At 32.9% G+C, this 17,171-nt stretch overlaps 1 protein-coding gene across 3 annotated transcripts; it reads left to right on the top strand.

Moving 5' to 3' along the window:
• The first annotated feature begins 1,007 nt into the window (after window positions 1-1,007).
• On the top strand, window positions 1,008-16,808 carry LOC106768430 (protein ENHANCED DISEASE RESISTANCE 2). 3 transcript variants are annotated; one of them, XM_014653594.2, is made up of 22 exons: window positions 1,011-1,453; window positions 2,580-2,654; window positions 2,817-2,870; window positions 3,676-3,741; window positions 4,043-4,101; window positions 4,467-4,543; window positions 5,409-5,525; window positions 5,797-5,831; window positions 7,651-7,751; window positions 7,831-7,914; window positions 8,510-8,574; window positions 8,882-8,953; window positions 9,195-9,365; window positions 10,361-10,560; window positions 10,670-10,736; window positions 11,832-12,004; window positions 12,589-12,690; window positions 13,000-13,047; window positions 14,459-14,602; window positions 14,687-14,782; window positions 15,865-15,966; window positions 16,614-16,808. In XM_014653594.2, the coding sequence occupies exons 1-22, from the start codon at window positions 1,226-1,228 to the stop codon at window positions 16,704-16,706; spliced, it is 2,229 nt and encodes a 742-aa protein (XP_014509080.1). In that variant the 5' UTR covers window positions 1,011-1,225; the 3' UTR covers window positions 16,707-16,808. The 3 variants fall into 3 exon arrangements, with proteins under 3 accessions (XP_014509081.1, XP_014509080.1, XP_014509079.1); XM_014653593.2 differs by having other exon boundaries at window positions 1,013-1,453; window positions 7,831-7,926; XM_014653595.2 differs by lacking the exons at window positions 14,459-14,602; window positions 14,687-14,782; window positions 15,865-15,966; window positions 16,614-16,808 and adding an exon at window positions 14,340-14,432 and having other exon boundaries at window positions 1,008-1,453; window positions 7,831-7,926.
• The last annotated feature ends 363 nt before the right edge of the window (window positions 16,809-17,171 follow it).

Raw genomic sequence — 17,171 nt, forward strand, 5'->3', positions numbered from 1 at the left:
TTTTTTTTTTTCATTTGGTTAGTGAATTGGAAATGATGGTTGAGTTAATTATAAGAAGTGATAACTCTATTGAAAATTGTTTGAAAATGTAAAATGATTAGTTTTGTATTTTTGATTTTAGAGTTTGAAGTGAATGCTAAATTGAGTTTGGATATATTTTTTTAGATAGTTGAATTTGAATATTAAGTAAGTATTTGAATTTCTTTAGAGTTGTTAGAGCTGTAATTTTTGGTACTATGAGTATTTCATTAGTTGATGAAATTCATTTATTTGAAAATTTAAAAGAAAATTTAAGAGGTTTAGTTATCAAGGGTCATTCATCTACCAAGCTAAAATTAATTAAGTGAATAATTAGAGAGTTTTAATTGTAGAGTGATTAGAGAGCCATTGAATTAATGATTAAGAATTTATACAGGTGTTTAATTTGTTCAAATAATATTTTTTAAAAACAATTTAAAATGTCGCAATTAATTATATTTAATTGAATTGTTATATTTAACCACTTTTTATACTCGAATATTATCATACTAAGATTATATATATATATATATATATATATATATATATATATTAAGTGTTGGTAATTTTTTTACAATTAAAGGGATCAGTATAATGCTATAAAAACAAGAAGGATTTGTGTAATTTTAAAACCCTACTGATTTTATAATTAATTTACGAGTATAAAATACAATTAAGGAAAAAAGAGATAGATAAAAAATAATAAGTTTGACTATTTTTAGAATAATTTTCTGTTTGGCATAACAAGCATTCCTTAATGAATAAGTTTATGATAGGTATATTTTTTATACTTTTTGAACTCACTCAAACATAATAAAGTAGTAGCAGACAACTACCAATAAAAGAAAAAGTTAGAAAAATCTAAAAAGGGAAAGTTTACAGGTGGCAGAATGGGAGTGGCAAGAGGAATCCTCCAACTGGCAATGGCGCGTGATGAAGCGCGTTTGGCCTGGCGTCGCATAATGACAAAACTTTGACGGTCAGCTCAACTTATACCAGCTCGTACCTCACCGTCCCCAACGTAAACTGGGCCACACCAGCCTACCCAACATTGGGCGCGTGTCACAACGAAAACCAACTGTGTGATTAATCTCTTAACTGTAGACATTAAGGCACGTAATAACGATAACGAAACAAGTGAGAAGAATCCGAGATACCGAGGGAGATCACGTGTGTGGTGCAGCAGCAGCAGCAGCGGCAGCGTGAAATGGACGCTGTAGCAACAGGTTCGGAGCTGAACAAGTCCGGGAGCGGAGGTTCGGAGCGGAGCGATGACAGCGGAGGAGGAGGAGGAGGGATATTTGAGTACTCTGGTTGGGTTTATCACTTGGGAGTCAATTCCATTGGCCACGAGTACTGTCATCTTCGTTTCCTCTTCATTAGGGGAAAGTATGTTGCCATGTACAAGCGTGATCCTCACGAGAACCCTGGCATCGTATGATTCCTCTCCTTTTCTTCAAACCTTCTTTTACTTTTTCGATCAAAACGAAGTAGTCTAATTGCACTCTTTTTGCTTTAGAGTATAATGGAAATAGGAATTAGTTTATGGAAGCTTGATACGATTAATGTTGCTGCTGCTGATTTGAAATTGAGAATCGTCTTAGGACGAAGAACCAAGAGTTTGTACTTTGATGGATCAATTATAGTTTCGATTGTGGAATGGTGATATTAATTAAGTATGAATGTTGATTGAAATACATATTGTAGTTACCGCCGTGATATACGATTGTGGATTGCGCTACGCTACGTTCGGTTTCCTAAAACTTGATAGTAATTGGAAAAAGGGATCGTAGGCTAATCGATTCTGTGTTAGCTGATTACCACCAGAAATAATTTCATGTCGAATTTGTTCGATTTTAGTATCGTTTGTGCTGGAGGGATCTTGTAGCATTGCTCTATCTTATATCTGTGGAATGGAGAGGGATGGAGTGGATGCGGAAGACGTTCCATTATTTTCGTTCTCCAATTTTTTTAGATTATAAAATGACTGTTTTATCTTTCAAATTTTCATCAAATCATCAGTTTTTTAAAAATACATGTTTAAAATAAAAGTTGTAGTCCATTTTCATTTTCACAAACCATGGAAAGCAATCTCTGATCTATTTCATTCCAATGTCTACCACTAATCTTGATATAGCCTAAACCGAAATCATGATTAGAACTACTCTCTTCAAATTTACAAGTATAACAGATAAATGACAATTTTAAGAAGGCTCTGTCTGTTATAGAGAGAAGGAAGACTCAACTGGCAAGATGAAATACTAAAGGGCTAAGCAGGGTCGTTGCCATTCCTTGCATTTTTTTGTATAAAAGAAAATATTTGTTTCGGTACAATAATAGTCATATTTCATTGAGCGTACGTACTAGTTTGTTTCAATAATATTTTAATAATTTTATTTACTATTTTTTTTTTTAAATGTGGGTAATAACCCCGTTTCAATCATCTTTCACCTTGGCTTTTATCTCTTTCTCTCTCTCTCTCTCTCTCTTTCTGATGAGGAACTTTTATCTCTGTTTTTTCAACAATAAATTTGTTAATGATAAAAGTTTCCTCGTTGCAGAAACCAATTAGGCGGGGAGTTGTTGGACCCACGCTAATGGTGGAGGAGCTAGGTCGTCGAAAGGTCAACAATGGGGTAAAATACTACTTGTAGTTATGAAATTAAACTGATCATGCATTAGTTTTAATGGAATGTTCTCCATTTGACGTATAAAAATCTCAACATTTTTGTGTACATGCATGTCCTGTTACGTTCTAAATTTGATGGGAGCTAAATGCTTTTTGTTTTCTTCCCCAGGATCTTTATGTTTTACGGTTTTACAATCGATTAGATGAGACCAAAAAAGGAGATGTAAGTTATGTTTTTGAATTGCTTATTCAAATAATTGGTGATGATTGGTAGTGATTGATAACTACATCTGTCTGCATGCGATGCAAGTTTTTTAACATGCACAACAGCTTAGAAGAATTCATGATTGATCTTGTAACTTATTATAATACTCTGCTGAGTATAAAACAGAAAGACAAACTTTCATCTTCTGTAGATTGTAAAAGCTGTATATCATATGTTTCTATAAGAAAACATAATTTTTGTTGCTTTCAAGTTTTTTTTTTTTTTGAAAAGAAAAACAGTAAAGCAGAACACACCTTTCTAAGTGGACAATTCTTTTTTCATTTTTTCTAACCAAGATTGATGTAAATTTCTTTCCTCTAGTTACACTTTTTAGGTATCTGAGTTAGGGTAGTAGTTTATTAATACCTGAACAAGCAACAATTGCAAGAAACCCACAAGGATCCACCTAGTGATAGGGAGGTCACTAATAAATATTTAGTCTCACATGCAAGATGTTAATGTGAGGCGTATTAGAAATCCCACATCTTATAGAGATAGGATTAAATTATAGTATATAAGTAGTTGCAAAATCCATTTTACAAACTCCACTTTATAGATCGATTTTGGAGGATTGAGTTAAATTTAAGTCCACCTTTTAAGAGTTTCTTGATTCAACAATTGCACTGGAATGCAAATTTATGTCTGTATTGCAGAGCTTATCAATTTAAAATCTAATAAGCTCCCTCATGGCACGGGTGTTATACTTTTTTCTGTCCTTTTGTAGTATAATATTAGTTTCTTTTGCATGTTTATTTTCTTCAAGATTGCTTGCGCTACAGCTGGGGAGGCTAGGGGATGGATGGAAGCATTTGATCAGGCTAAGCAACAGGTATGAACAATATCGCGAGGTTTTGTGTTTATAACTTGAGCATTGCCTTTGTTATTGGTTTGAGTAAGTATTATTAAAAACCAAGTCTGATTGAGATTGAAATTTATTTCTGGGGCAGGGGGCTTGGATATGAAAGGTTTTTTTTGTTTTTTTTTTTGAAATTTCAAACATGTTTCCCTTTAATGTAAAGAAGACGGAAATAGTTGTTTGCTATCTGAAAGAATTAGGATGTCATAAAACTATATGACATTTTGCATAATTTGTGAACAATTTTAATTTATTGGATATATGCACTTTGTAGGCCGAGCTTGAGCTGTCAAAAGGAATTAGTGCCAGAGACAAACTAAACATGGAGAACGAGTATGCTCCCCCTTTTGATAACATTATTTTAATTGTCTTGTTGGCTATACTGACTAATGGTGTTATATCATACATAATGGCAGGGATTCAGTGCTTTTGGTTCTTGAAATCACGTGTCCTTCTTTTATTTTCATTATTTTTATAATAAAATTTAAGAAAATAGTTTACTTCTAAATACTTTCAAGAAATACTGCTTAGAGTTAACTATTACTGTTTGTGTTATATTTATATGAGAGTTACGATTAATGAAAGACGTGCACAGTTTATGTGAGCATGGTTAAGTGTTATGTTCTGTCTTAGACACTGTCCTTCTATTAGATAAATTTACACAAATTAACATACAATTGCTCTTTATTTCATGGAAGGATCAATCTTGAAGGACATCGACCTAGAGTGAGGCGATATGCCCATGGTTTGAGAAAGCTCATAAGAATTGGCCAAGGTACAAAAAAAACCCAATCATGATATTCATCGTGGAGTACTTTTGAGGCATTAACATGCTTAATTGATTTTATTGAATGACATATTCTACCTGCCATGTTTCTCGAGGAGTACAACAGGACATCTATTTAAATTTGTGATTTACTTTCTTCATGAGCTGAAGATCAGAAATTTATTCAATCAGTATTACAAACATCTGTATCCATTCTCTTATCAGTTCTAGAATTCCCAAAGTGGCCATTGGTCCAAGTAAACTGACTGCCAGATGAAGACAAGTTAATTAGAGAATTCTGATCAAACTAGTCCTGGAACTCCCTGCAAGCCAAAGGAGAAGGATAACTTTTACCTCTATACTCATGACTCCCTGGCACAATGTTAAAATCACCAATAAAGGACCATGAAGCTGAAATCTGAGAAGATAGATTAGAGAGATCCTACCACAAATCACTTTTTCTAACTGAATAGCGGCTTGAAGAGCATAAGAAAATGACAGAAATATCCTGTAAACCATTTTAAAATAAAAAGAAACTTTTTAGTAGAAATTTGTGCATATATTGTAGAGAAACTATAGAGGAATTAATAAAGAAGAAATAAATCACGGATTTAGTTAATCCCGGTGACATAAAACACTCCATTTTATTCCTATAGCAAAAGGAGTAAAATTTGACAGTAGCAATTTGCATTGAATATTGTGGGGGTGACAGTAAGTATGATTCTAAATCAGTGATATATTAGTTTTGCAAGGAATCCAATGTTTCTTTTCTAAATTGTATAATTATGGAGGAGTTGCTACATTAGCATTCTATATCTTGTATGCTTCTCTCTTTATATTACTAGCTAATTTACTCTTGCTTTCTTTTTGAAAGGCCCAGAAAAATTGTTACGACAATCATCAAAGTTGTCGTCCAGAACAGATGGGTTTGAAGGGGATGGAGGCGATGCAGTTGAAGCACATCAATGGAAATGCGTTTTTACTTTGGCTGGTAATTTTCTTCTGTTTTGCATTATTTTGTAGTCTATTGCAATTCTGTCTTGTTTTTCTCCAGTAGCCTAATAACCAATAAGCTCATGCTCAGTATCCAATAACCTTTTTTTTCTTTGAATGATTTGATTATCAAACTCTTAAAACAAACAAATATGCTTTTACTAGCTTTTTCCACTTGTAATACTTATTTACATTAGTTTCATTAGAAAAAGTTATAGTTAAATCTATCCTTATATATATTTGGATGTTTTTTTTGTTTGTGATTTCAGGTATTAGAATTTTTGAGGATGTTTCTGATCACAAGGTTTTTGAATCTATCCTTATACAATTCACTTCTTTGGGCAGGGGAGGACTCGGGCAATATTGACTATTAATTTATTTCTTGAAAATTAGTTAGCTTTCCATTAACTCTGTTATTCTAACATGAGTTATAATAGTATAACACTTGTCTCATCCGTGATTAATTTATCATCCAACACTTGTTTATTTGTTGATATTTTCCTTTAAAGCTTAGCAGCATAAATCACTTTGTGGAGTTTAGCTGAGAAAGAAAAGAGAGTGAATGACATCACAAGGTTCTTGAGACTATAAGATAGAACGATACTGTTATATTAAAACTCCTTAGCATTATCAGTTTGAATGACCTTTAATTAGTGATTTGTTTGATTTTCTGCAAATGTTTTAAAGAGATTGAAAATAGCAGAAACTTGAGATTTAGAACGAAGAAGATAAATCCAAGTAAATTTAGAATAAGCATCTAAAAAGGTTATGTGATATTTGGCACCATTAGAGGTAGGCATAGGAGCAGGTCCCCATATGTCAATGTAAACCAATTCTAAAGGAGTATTATATGATTATCAGATTTAGGAAAAGGAAGTTGATGCATTTTGGCTAGAACACATATCACAGGAAACAGCAGAAAAAGCTTTATTGTTGACAGGATGAATATTGTTATGCCACAAAGGAACTACAAAATTTACATAAGTATGATTAACATTGACAATGGCAGAAGAGCGAAGGGGTTAAAAAACGTATAAGCTGTCTTTAAGGAAGCCTTTAAGGATGATCTTGTTTGTTTCCTGAGTTTTAACTAGACAGATATTAGAGTGAAATTCAAAATATACATGATTATCTTGGGCAAATTTAGAAACACTAATTAAATTCTTGGAAATATGAGGAACATGCAAAAGATTTTCTAAAAAATAACTATTGATGTGTGGGGACTGTGAAAAACAGTAGAGCCAATGTGAGAGATAGACATACCCATTCCATTACCTAGTTTGACCTTTTCATTTCCAGTGTAGGAATTATTGGTCGTAATATTATGAGTCAGGTGTTATGTGATGTGTGGCACCACTATTCGGACACCACAAATGATCACTTAGGCCTTGTTCACTTGAGTGGATTTGAGGAAGAGTGATTGAGAGGATTTGTTGATAAATTTTTCTGTTGTTTAATACAATTAGTGCATGGGTGTGTGTGTACGTGCATCTGTTGCTTATAGGTTCAACATTGATTTCTAGTTATCAAGAACAACTTTATTAACTCATTTTACAAAATCAAATAGACCTCATAAATAAATAAAAGGACTATACGGATATTGCTAATGGCAACAAGTGTTATTTATTTATTTTGAGACTCCATTTTCTTTGCTTTTGGAATAGTTTGCCTGTGTTCTTCCTATTATGAATTTGTGTCTTACATTGAGAGGTTCTGAGTAGTGGTATACTAGTATCTGCTGGGATCTGTATGAGTAATGCCATTATATTTTCAGAAGGTTGGTTTTATATTTTGTTCTATTGATAAAAGTTTAAAAGACACCTTTATGTGCAATACTGTCCTTTATATGATAACCTAAATGGCTATCATTAATAAGAAAGTTCTCTCAATAAACACCTTATACATCTTTGTATCCCAGAACTTTTTCTTTTTATGCTAATGAATCATCTCGTGGACTGATGCACTAGTTTTGTTAATATATAAAATGTTATCATATGCTCGTTGTGTAGCTTCGTTCCTATTTTATGTTATATTTACAACAACTGAGATTAGTGCTTTGGTTCCCTATGACAGGGCAGATAAATAAGTCTGATTACTGATATGCCCTTTTTGGTGCTTTGTAGAATGGTAAGACTGTCCTTGCAAAGTCTGTTGGTGTTATTGATGCAACTGCTGATACTGTTTTTGAAGTTATTTTGAACACTGACCAACAGAAAAGATATGAGTAAGTTTCCTATAGAAGGTGCTTAAGTGTCTTGATAACATATTAAGGAAATTGGTCTCTTGTATGCTTACTTTTGCAGGTGGGATACATTGATATGCGACTTGGAACTTGTAGATTCTTATGATGGACACTACGATGTTGTTTATGGGACATATGATTCTAAGTATCTATCTCGGTAATCTATTGATGTTAATATTCTCAAATTTCAAAAGTTATTGCATGTAGAGATTGGATGAGGTAATATATGCTCTGTGCTGTAAATTTCACTATTGTGTGAATGTTTTCAGTAACAGAGATTTCTCATTTTTGTGGACTTTTTTCAATGGTGAAGATTTCTTTGCTTAGCTAATATGATTTCCCTGTTGACTTTGGTTTTCCTTCTGCTTCATATACATGTGCTATCTAATTTGTGTGAATTTTTCAATGATAGAGATTTATCATTTGTGTTGATTTTTTCAACGGTGAAGATTTGTGAGCCTGACTAATTTGGTTTCCTATTGTCTTAGGTTTTCATTCTGCTAAATTATTCTATAGGACGAGCTAACTTATTTGGGTGTGTGTCAGTCCATTATATAGTTGTTAATGACGAAATTTTAGTTGCCAACTATCTACAGTTTCATGACATCTCTCTCCTCTCCACAATGGCCTTGTAAATTTTGTTTTTTAACAATGAATAGAAAAGCAAGTTTTATTATAATTATTCTCACTTAATCATTATTTACTTTTTATAATGTTCACTGAATTAACTTTTAACTCAGGTGGCACTCAAAGCAGGATTTCGTCTTCTCTAGACAATGGTTTCGTGGACAAGATGGAACATATAGTAAGAATATGATTGTAGTGATTGCTTGCTTGGACCTTTTGTAACAGTAGTATTGTGCATTTCATTTAAATGCTGAATACAAAGCGCATACATATTACTAATCCACTGGAAATAGTGCCCTGGAAATTTCTTTTATTTTGGGCGTTGTATCCATATCTTTTTTACGTAACATATATTTTTTAATTAATAATTTTGGTACTGTTATGGCAGTTTCTCTGACCTTGATTTAGATGATCACCATGTTGTATTTTTTAAACTTACTCTGACAAATATATGCTGAAATATTTTATATATTTAATTCTTGCAGCTATCTTGCAATGTCCAGCTATACACAAGAAAAAGCCCCCAATACACGGATATCGACGTGCAAAAGTTAATCGTAAGATAGAACCTTTTGCATTAAATCCTTGGAATTGATAAGTGGTGCTTGGTGATATTTAGTGGTATCCACATTAATTTCACACATTCGTGGAGGGTGTATTGATTTCTATATGATGGGAATCATTTTTTACTTTAACTTTAGACTCTAGGGACTGATTAAAAGAAAGAAAATATTCCCACTCTCGAATTTTTCAGCATTGACTAGTTTTATCCCCTTATGGGTTGCATTTTGGCTGCAGCAACTTCATGGGAGATTAGAAATTTGAGCACATCTGGGGCATCAAATAGCCCAAGATGTTTAGTGACCCACACTTTAGAGATAAACTCTTCGTCTTGGTGTCGATGGAAGAATAACCAGAACTCTAAATTTCAGAGGAGCATTCCACATGCATTATTGTTCCAAGTGGCAGGTTAAGTATTTGCACCATTGTTTTTATCTTATATATTTCTCTGAATTTCTAGAATGATTGGCACTTGAGTTGAAATTTTCAAAATTTTGTTATCTAAACTCTTGCTTGTACTCATCTTCGTAGTTTAAATAGGCTTCTTTTGATGTAGCTCTGAATTCTTTCTCGAGCAGTGAGAAAAGCTGGCCTGTTAATTGTAACATGAACCAAAGACATTATTCTGACATAAATGACCAGTTTCCGTCTTTATTTCTTTCTTTTGATTGGGGGTATTTGGAAGAATCAGGAAAAGGAAAAGCATGAGAGGGACGGAGGAAAAGCTTCCTTTTTGATAGTGTAGGATGAGATTCAGCCAGAAGAGAATACCGGGTTGGGATGTTAATTTCTTGGTTTAGGAATGAATCTGAGTAGTTGAGATCTGATCCCATTTTGGTAAGACCTTAAGAGTTTGGAATCACACCAGAGAGGAAGAAAGTGAAAGCTCAATTTTATCTAAATTTCAGCATTCAAGTGTACTGTTCAACACAGAATCTATGACCATTCAGGCTGGAGCCCATAAATTATTTGTAATGTGACAAAGCTATTAAGATTAGATTGAACTCCACAAATTTATTAATTATCACATGATTGTAACAAAATCATTAACTAAGAGGAAGATACTGTTGGCTTCATGAGTTTGAATACTGACATAACACTTAATTTCAACTAATTATTCTTGTACTGTCCTGAACAGCAAAGTTTCCGGCTATAACAAGTTTTCCTCCTTCAAACAACGTAGAAACAACAAACTATGGAATTAGCATTATTATTCGCTCTAAACCCAATAGCTATCTTTACAAAAGTAACTGTTGCTTTTATAAAGTAATGTATTCTATTTCAAAACAAGAAAAGGAAGTTTCTCACGATTCAATGTTGGTCTGCCTTTTTTTTTCTCATGCATTTTGCCCATGAATACCATTCTGGAGGCATTTAATATATGTTTCTAAATAATGGGTCAGGTCTGAAGGAATACATTGCTGCCAATCCTGCACTCCACCATGAAAATGCCACCACAGTTGTTCATTCCAAAATCTCTGATGCTTCTATTTCTAGTGCTGAATGTGAGGATGAAATGCAGGATGAGTTTTATGATGCAATTACTGCTGATTCGTCAACATCAGATGAAGAAAGTGACGATGATCAAAAACTTGTTCTGCAGGTTTTCCTGATTCTACACCTATCAGCTATAAAAGTAGTCTACAGCAGAAATATGTGTCATTTGAGTTCTGTTAAGTTCTATTGTTTAATGACATTTTCCAAATTATCAGGAGCCAAGAGTCAAGCTAAAGAATATTTCATGGGCAATCACATCATTAGCTTTAAAGCGAACTGCTGGTATGCTTTTACTTTGTTATTTGTTATTTGGTAGGGGAAAAGGAAGAGAAACTATAATAAAATTCTCTACGTACAATGCTCTACTTATTTAGACTATCCAATCATTCCAATGAACATTTCCTTGGTGGGTTGGACAAGATGCACCTTTTACTCTTCCATCTATATTACATTTCAAAACAGGGTGGGGCCTTCCACTAAAAAGGATTTTGGACCAACACTAGGTTTGATATGAATGCCAAAATGCTTAAGTATTAAAAAACTCAGTATTAAAAAACTCAGATATGTTAGAATTCATACTATATGAACCCAAATTACCTATTATACTTACCTCATTATATATACCTTACTTTTATTTCACTCACAAGGCATATATAGATTATCAAACCGGATGAGGTTCCTGTTGTACCAAATAATAGCTACTCCTATATACAATATTCACAATATCAAACCTCTATGATCATGTATACAGTCAAAGAGCGGAACTTTTTTTTACCCCTATTCTTCCATATGCCAGTAAAGTTTTAGCAGAAGGTGGGTTAGGCCTTAAATGGCTCATGTGATACGATTTGTGACGAGTAGGATACCCTCCAAATTTGATGAGGCACAATTCAATGTTTCCCATTCATTCATTCATTCAAACCTCTCTAATTAGAAGCATATTAGCACTACGTGCCAAGACCCTCTAACAGAAATATTCCCACACCCCATATATTCTAAAAATGTAAGAAACTCCTTTTGGAATGTCTGAGTCACCACTACAAGAAGATAATATATTCCATTGTTTGTAATAAACGTAATTAGCAGCTTTGTTGCACTAAATACTTCTTTTAGGCCAATTTAGTTGCTTCTTCAACATTCATGTCAATTTGTTTGACATAAAATTATTCACGTGCTTTCACATGTTGGCTTAAGCTTTAGGAGTTTTAATTCGCGATAATACATGTACTCAGTCTATATATCTAGTCTACAAGAGTAAAAGAAAAGGGTAAGGTTAAAATGAATAAAGCCTTCTCTCTTGTGAGTAACTGGTTATAGTTACATATGACTTAATTTAATTTGGAATTATAATAGAATATATTTGATTATTGGATGCAGCTCCTGATCTTAGTGAAGAATTGGATCCTCATGTAACTCCTATCACAATTCCAAGTGACTTGCATTGTTCTTTATGGAAAGGAAAGGATGACAATGACACAAACTGTTGGGCTTCTCCTACTGGAAAAGGATTTATGATTAGAGGAAAGAACTATCTTAAAGATAGTTCTAAGGTTAGTAAACTCTTGAAGTCATTCAATTACAGAGTAAAAGTACAACAAATCTTTTCTTTAACTTGGATGATGTGATAATGTGCAGTAGTAGTGTGCAGGCACTTTAGTGTCCTTCAAATTAACAATTAGTTCTGTCCCTGAAACTGGGGCATGTTGGGGGTTTGAACTGTGACTTTATTCTTATTTTTTTGTAAATTTGGAAGTCAATATTTCTAAATTCTAGTACTGCTGTTTTCTGCAAAAATCTCAATATACTTTTACATAATTATGAAGTACTTGTTACTTTATTTTTTCTGTAATGAAAAGAAACGACACCCAATCCACTTATTGTTGCATGTCATCAGAGCCTTGGTCCTGTAACAGTGTTCCTCAACCAGAGAAAGGTCTTACTCCCCCACTCTAAAGTCAATTCACAAGCCTTTTCTTTTTTATCCACATCTTTACCCTAAAATCTAGTGACTCCTAATAAAATTATAATCAGTTAACCGATTCCTTCTAAAGTATACTTTTCCATATAGTGTGATTGACCTCATCAGATTTTATGGGTCGGTCAAAATGTCATGAACACAGAATTTGTCTTGCAGGTAGTTGGAGGAGATCCTCTTCTCAAGCTTGTAGGAGTCGATTGGTTAACAGTTGATAAATCTGTAGATAGAATTGCCCTTCACCCTAAATGTTTGGTTCAGGTAATATCAAATTTTAACATTCTATCTTTTAATATTCATATTGATTATTGTAAAATAAGGTTGGGGAAAGATGGTCAGTTTTCATTGAACATGTTATATAAGAAAAAAAAGTTGAAAATTTCTTAATATTTTTTTGTTAATGTACAAGGTTTGCAATATATATATATATATATATATATATATATATATATATATATATATATATATATATATAAGATTACATGTTTGTTCCCTAAAAATATATTTAATATGGAAATTATCAATTTCATGTCATTGTATTCTCTAATATCTTTTTCTTCTGAATTTCAGTCAGAAGCCGGGAAAAAGCTTCCATTTATCCTTGTCATTAATCTCCAGGTATGGATGTTATTGCTTTTGCTATCAACACATACAAATTGGGAAAAGTTAAGGTTATTAAATGTGTGAACGTTAACAGATCCCGCAATGAATAGTGATATAACTAAACTATTATGTATAAATAAAAGGAAACCTTCGCCTTATTAGTTTACTTTTGAAGTTGAATTAGATTTGAATTCAAATTACAAGGTGATATAAATGCTTATCCTTACAAGATGAATTAGATTGATTCTACATATATGTTATTAGCCTTAAATCTGGTAACTGAACTCTCACTTATAAATTAAATAGTTTCGGCGTAGTATAAACACATGAAATTCATCATATGCCTTCAGGGGGTCTTTCTCCTCAACAGAAGTGATGTGTTTTGATAGCAGGTTCTAATCGTGGAACCATATATGAAAAAATGTCATTTAATTTTCCGAAATTGAGTGACTATGTGATGGGGGCAGAAGTGGAGCGAAGTGAAGTAGAAGGAGTAGGTTCTACCATTGAGGACTTTCAAGCTCTAGATACCCTCTTAAAAGTAAGAGAGGGATTTGAGGAATAAAAGTAATCTGATTTGTATTTCTTAATAGCCATAGGTTAAACTAAGGTATTTGTAGGATCAGTACTGTCATCATAGTGAGAGATATGTAACTGCCTATATTAACAGCCTGTAGTTAGTTGTGTAACTGACTTAACCTAATCTCAGTTTGCCTAACTGACTTAACTCCTTTTCTCTAACAACTAACTGCCCAAGAGACAGTTGGATAACTGCTCTTCTAATAATTCAGTCATTAGAAGCCTGATATACTACTCTTCATTTTACAGTAACAATGATTTTAGTGCTGAGGGGTAATTGTTTATCAAATTTCAAGCTCCCCGAGCTTTAATGGAAGTGGTCATGTTGCAACTTTATTATTGATTTTTATTTTTGGATTTTAATAAAAGAGTTTCAAAGGAAATTAAGAAGGATAAATTGTGTTAGATCCTTTCCTACTCTTTAACATTATTGACCTAGTGATTCTTCAGTTTGTCTCAACTGTCTTTCACTTTCTGGTTATACGTAGTTTGAAAAGTCTACTGCTGGCATATTATTGCTTTTGACATTGAATGAACAATTGAGTAGCTTTACTACTAGTAGTGTCAGGGCTGCCAACTTTGACCGACAAGTAAATTGGAAGGTTTTACTGCCTTTCTTTTTTTAACTTAGTAAGCATAAATGTGATGCTAAAAGCTGGAAAGTTAATTGATTGAAATCATGAATAGTCTGTGACATGTGCTTCTGTCTCTGAAATCCACAATCATAGATCTATCAACGGCTCAAGAGAAACTTCGTCCGTAGTTTATATAGATAAAGTGCATTGGAGATTTGCCACAGATCTGCTTCTCATTGAAAGACTTACCTTTTGTTTGTAATCAAACTCAGGTTCCTGCCAAACCAAACTACAGTCTAGTTCTGTATTATGCAGCTGACAGACCGATAAATAAAAATTCTTTGTTAGCTAAGTTTGTTGATGGAAGTGATGCATTTCGGGACTCAAGATTCAAGCTTATTCCTAGTATAGTTGAGGTTTGTGATCCTCGATGAACTTTTATATATGCTATGTTTGAGCCTTGATAACATTTGTCAGCTAATAGTTTTCGATTGACACAGGGATATTGGATGGTCAAGAGAGCTGTAGGAACCAAAGCTTGCCTCTTGGGAAAAGCCGTAACCTGTAAATACTTTAGACAAGATAATTTTTTGGAGGTAATGATACCTTAGAATTTTTTCCCATTTGACTTAAGCTTATATCTTGAAGTTGTTCTGGGCCTTAGAATCTCAAGTTAAGAAGTCAAGCTTGTTTATGGTGATTCTCGAATGTAATTGAGAAACTATTTTACATAAAATCTCTGCTTTATTACTATTTATACTGTATCACTGGTATTTTTATCTGTTCTATTGACTCTTGTATTAAATATTGTTTCAGAATATTGCATTTTGCTATGGTAATTATTTGTTGGCTTTGTTGATGAAGTTCTTGTACACTTTTGTACTTACATTACATTGTATGAGGTTTATGCAAGCAGCATACACCTGTCATTTCCTTACCCTATCCCAGTTTCCATCTTAGAAAACCACTCCCATTAAATTAAGAAGACACACGTGAACAGATTCATATTAATGGCTACTTTCTGGCCAATCATCGTAACATTTTCTCATCTTTAATTCTTGCTAACAAAAGTATAGTGTAGTGATGAAAACCAAACCATATTAAATTCAAGTAGAGTTATCTCATGCATCATGCCAAATAGCCTTATCTTAATTTCTCTCTTGTAAATTGTACTTGGGATTTTTTTGTCTTTACAAGTCTTTCTAATAAATTGGAACATATTACTGGGTGAAATTGTCACTCAAACTATTGGTAGCTCTCGCTTTATATGACCAAACTTCGGGTAGGACATCTGGGGGAGGATGAGTTTTGGTTTTTGTTGTAGATCAGATGATTTTTCTATCCTAGCTGCTCCCTGAATGCAATCATTCAAATGTGAAACAAAATAGCATCTTAATATAAATACAAAATATCTAAAGCTTAATTTTAGGTATGCTGTGTACATTCCAAGTCCCGTGACCAGAACTTTTGGCTCTAGCTTATGGAGCTTAACGTTTATTCTGAAATTTTAATTTGAAATTTTCTAGTTGTTGAAGATTCCCATTTATTACTGTTGAAAGTAAATGCAATAATATGCTAGTTGGTTGTAGAATTGAGCTTCAGTCTTCCGGTAACTTTTATGTCATTTTCATATTTTCTGGCAAATCACCCTCTTGTGCTAATTTTCTGTAATATACAGATTGATGTGGACATTGGATCGTCTTCTGTAGCCAGAAGTGTCATAGGCCTTGTCCTGGGATATGTTACGAGTCTTGTTGTTGACCTTGCAATTTTGATAGAGGTTTGTGCCTTTCTGTTAATAAAATTTACGGACAGACAATCTTCTTGTGGTATCATCATTTTTTGTTCCTTTTTAGTGTAGACTTTATTTTTTGGCGAGAGTGCTGAAGTTTCAATTTATGACTGCTGTTTCTGCAATTTTTCGGGTGTAATTATTTGCAGATAGATAGATACTCTTAATTTAAAGGGTGTTTGTTTTTATTTCTATCATGGGATAAGATTTGGTGTATATGATTCTATTTTGTGTCATACTCCTGTTTGTTTAAAGGAAAATTCGGTTGGTTGTTTTGCAGAGGATTTTTTTCTCTTTCTATAGTATATTCCTCTTGTCACTACTCTCAGACATACTACTTTTGATTTTGTGCTATAGCTGGCGTATACAAATAACATATAACCATTAATATCATATAAGGACAACTGAGAGGAAGAGGTTTGTAAAACTGAATTTTTCTAATGAGGAAGGTGGTGAGCTGCTTATATTAGTATCACTTTCAAGCCAAATAAGCTATTGAGGAAAATCTTTAATTTCTATAAGTTTCTTTATATTAGGAATGACAAAGGAATAACTCCTCCAGATTCTTTTACATAAACTGTTTGTGCATTCCAATTTTCGAGTAGTCCAGGTATTAACTGATGCTATACTTGCAGGCAAAAGAAGAATCGGAGCTGCCAGAGTATATTCTTGGAACTGTCCGATTAAACCGTTTGAAAATTGAATCTGCTGTACCATTGGAAGCTTAAGATGTTCTTCCAGGAATGTTGTATCAGTTGATTATAGTCCATTGTTGTCACTCTAATTTACACAGCGGATTCAAATAAAAAATGAGTGAGTTTTTGTGAAAACTTCAGCTTCTATTTTTTATTTTTTCCTTTCACCCAGTTTATTTCTAGATGATAAAATAGGCCATTATTCTTATAGTTAAAATGAAAAGCAATAGATGGAAAGAGGAGCAAGCTAAGGCCTTTCTCTTGTAGGAAAACAGCAATTGCAATAATAATAACAATAATAATAATAATAATATTAATAATAATAATAATAATAATAATTTATAACTATATATAAAAGGAATATATCTCTTTGGTACCTTTTATTTTTTTAACTTTATCTTCTTAATTATTATTTTTTAAGTTTAAATAATAATTCATGATAAAAAAATTATTTTTCAGTTTTATCATTTTAATAAATATTTTGTTAAATGAAATAAT

Source organism: Vigna radiata, chromosome 7 (assembly GCF_000741045.1).
Source record: "Vigna radiata var. radiata cultivar VC1973A chromosome 7, Vradiata_ver6, whole genome shotgun sequence".
Lineage (NCBI taxonomy): Eukaryota > Viridiplantae > Streptophyta > Magnoliopsida > Fabales > Fabaceae > Vigna > Vigna radiata.

Bases quoted from the DNA above. Each gene is read 5' to 3' on its own strand.
- LOC106768430 (XM_014653593.2), top strand. From the start codon at position 1,226: ATGGACGCTGTAGCAACAGGTTCGGAGCTGAACAAGTCCGGGAGCGGA. The intron at 7,752-7,830 runs GTAAGTTTCCTA...TTACTTTTGCAG, and splicing joins GACCAACAGAAAAGATATGA to GTGGGATACATTGATATGCG. The intron at 10,737-11,831 runs GTATGCTTTTAC...TATTGGATGCAG, and splicing joins AGCTTTAAAGCGAACTGCTG to CTCCTGATCTTAGTGAAGAA.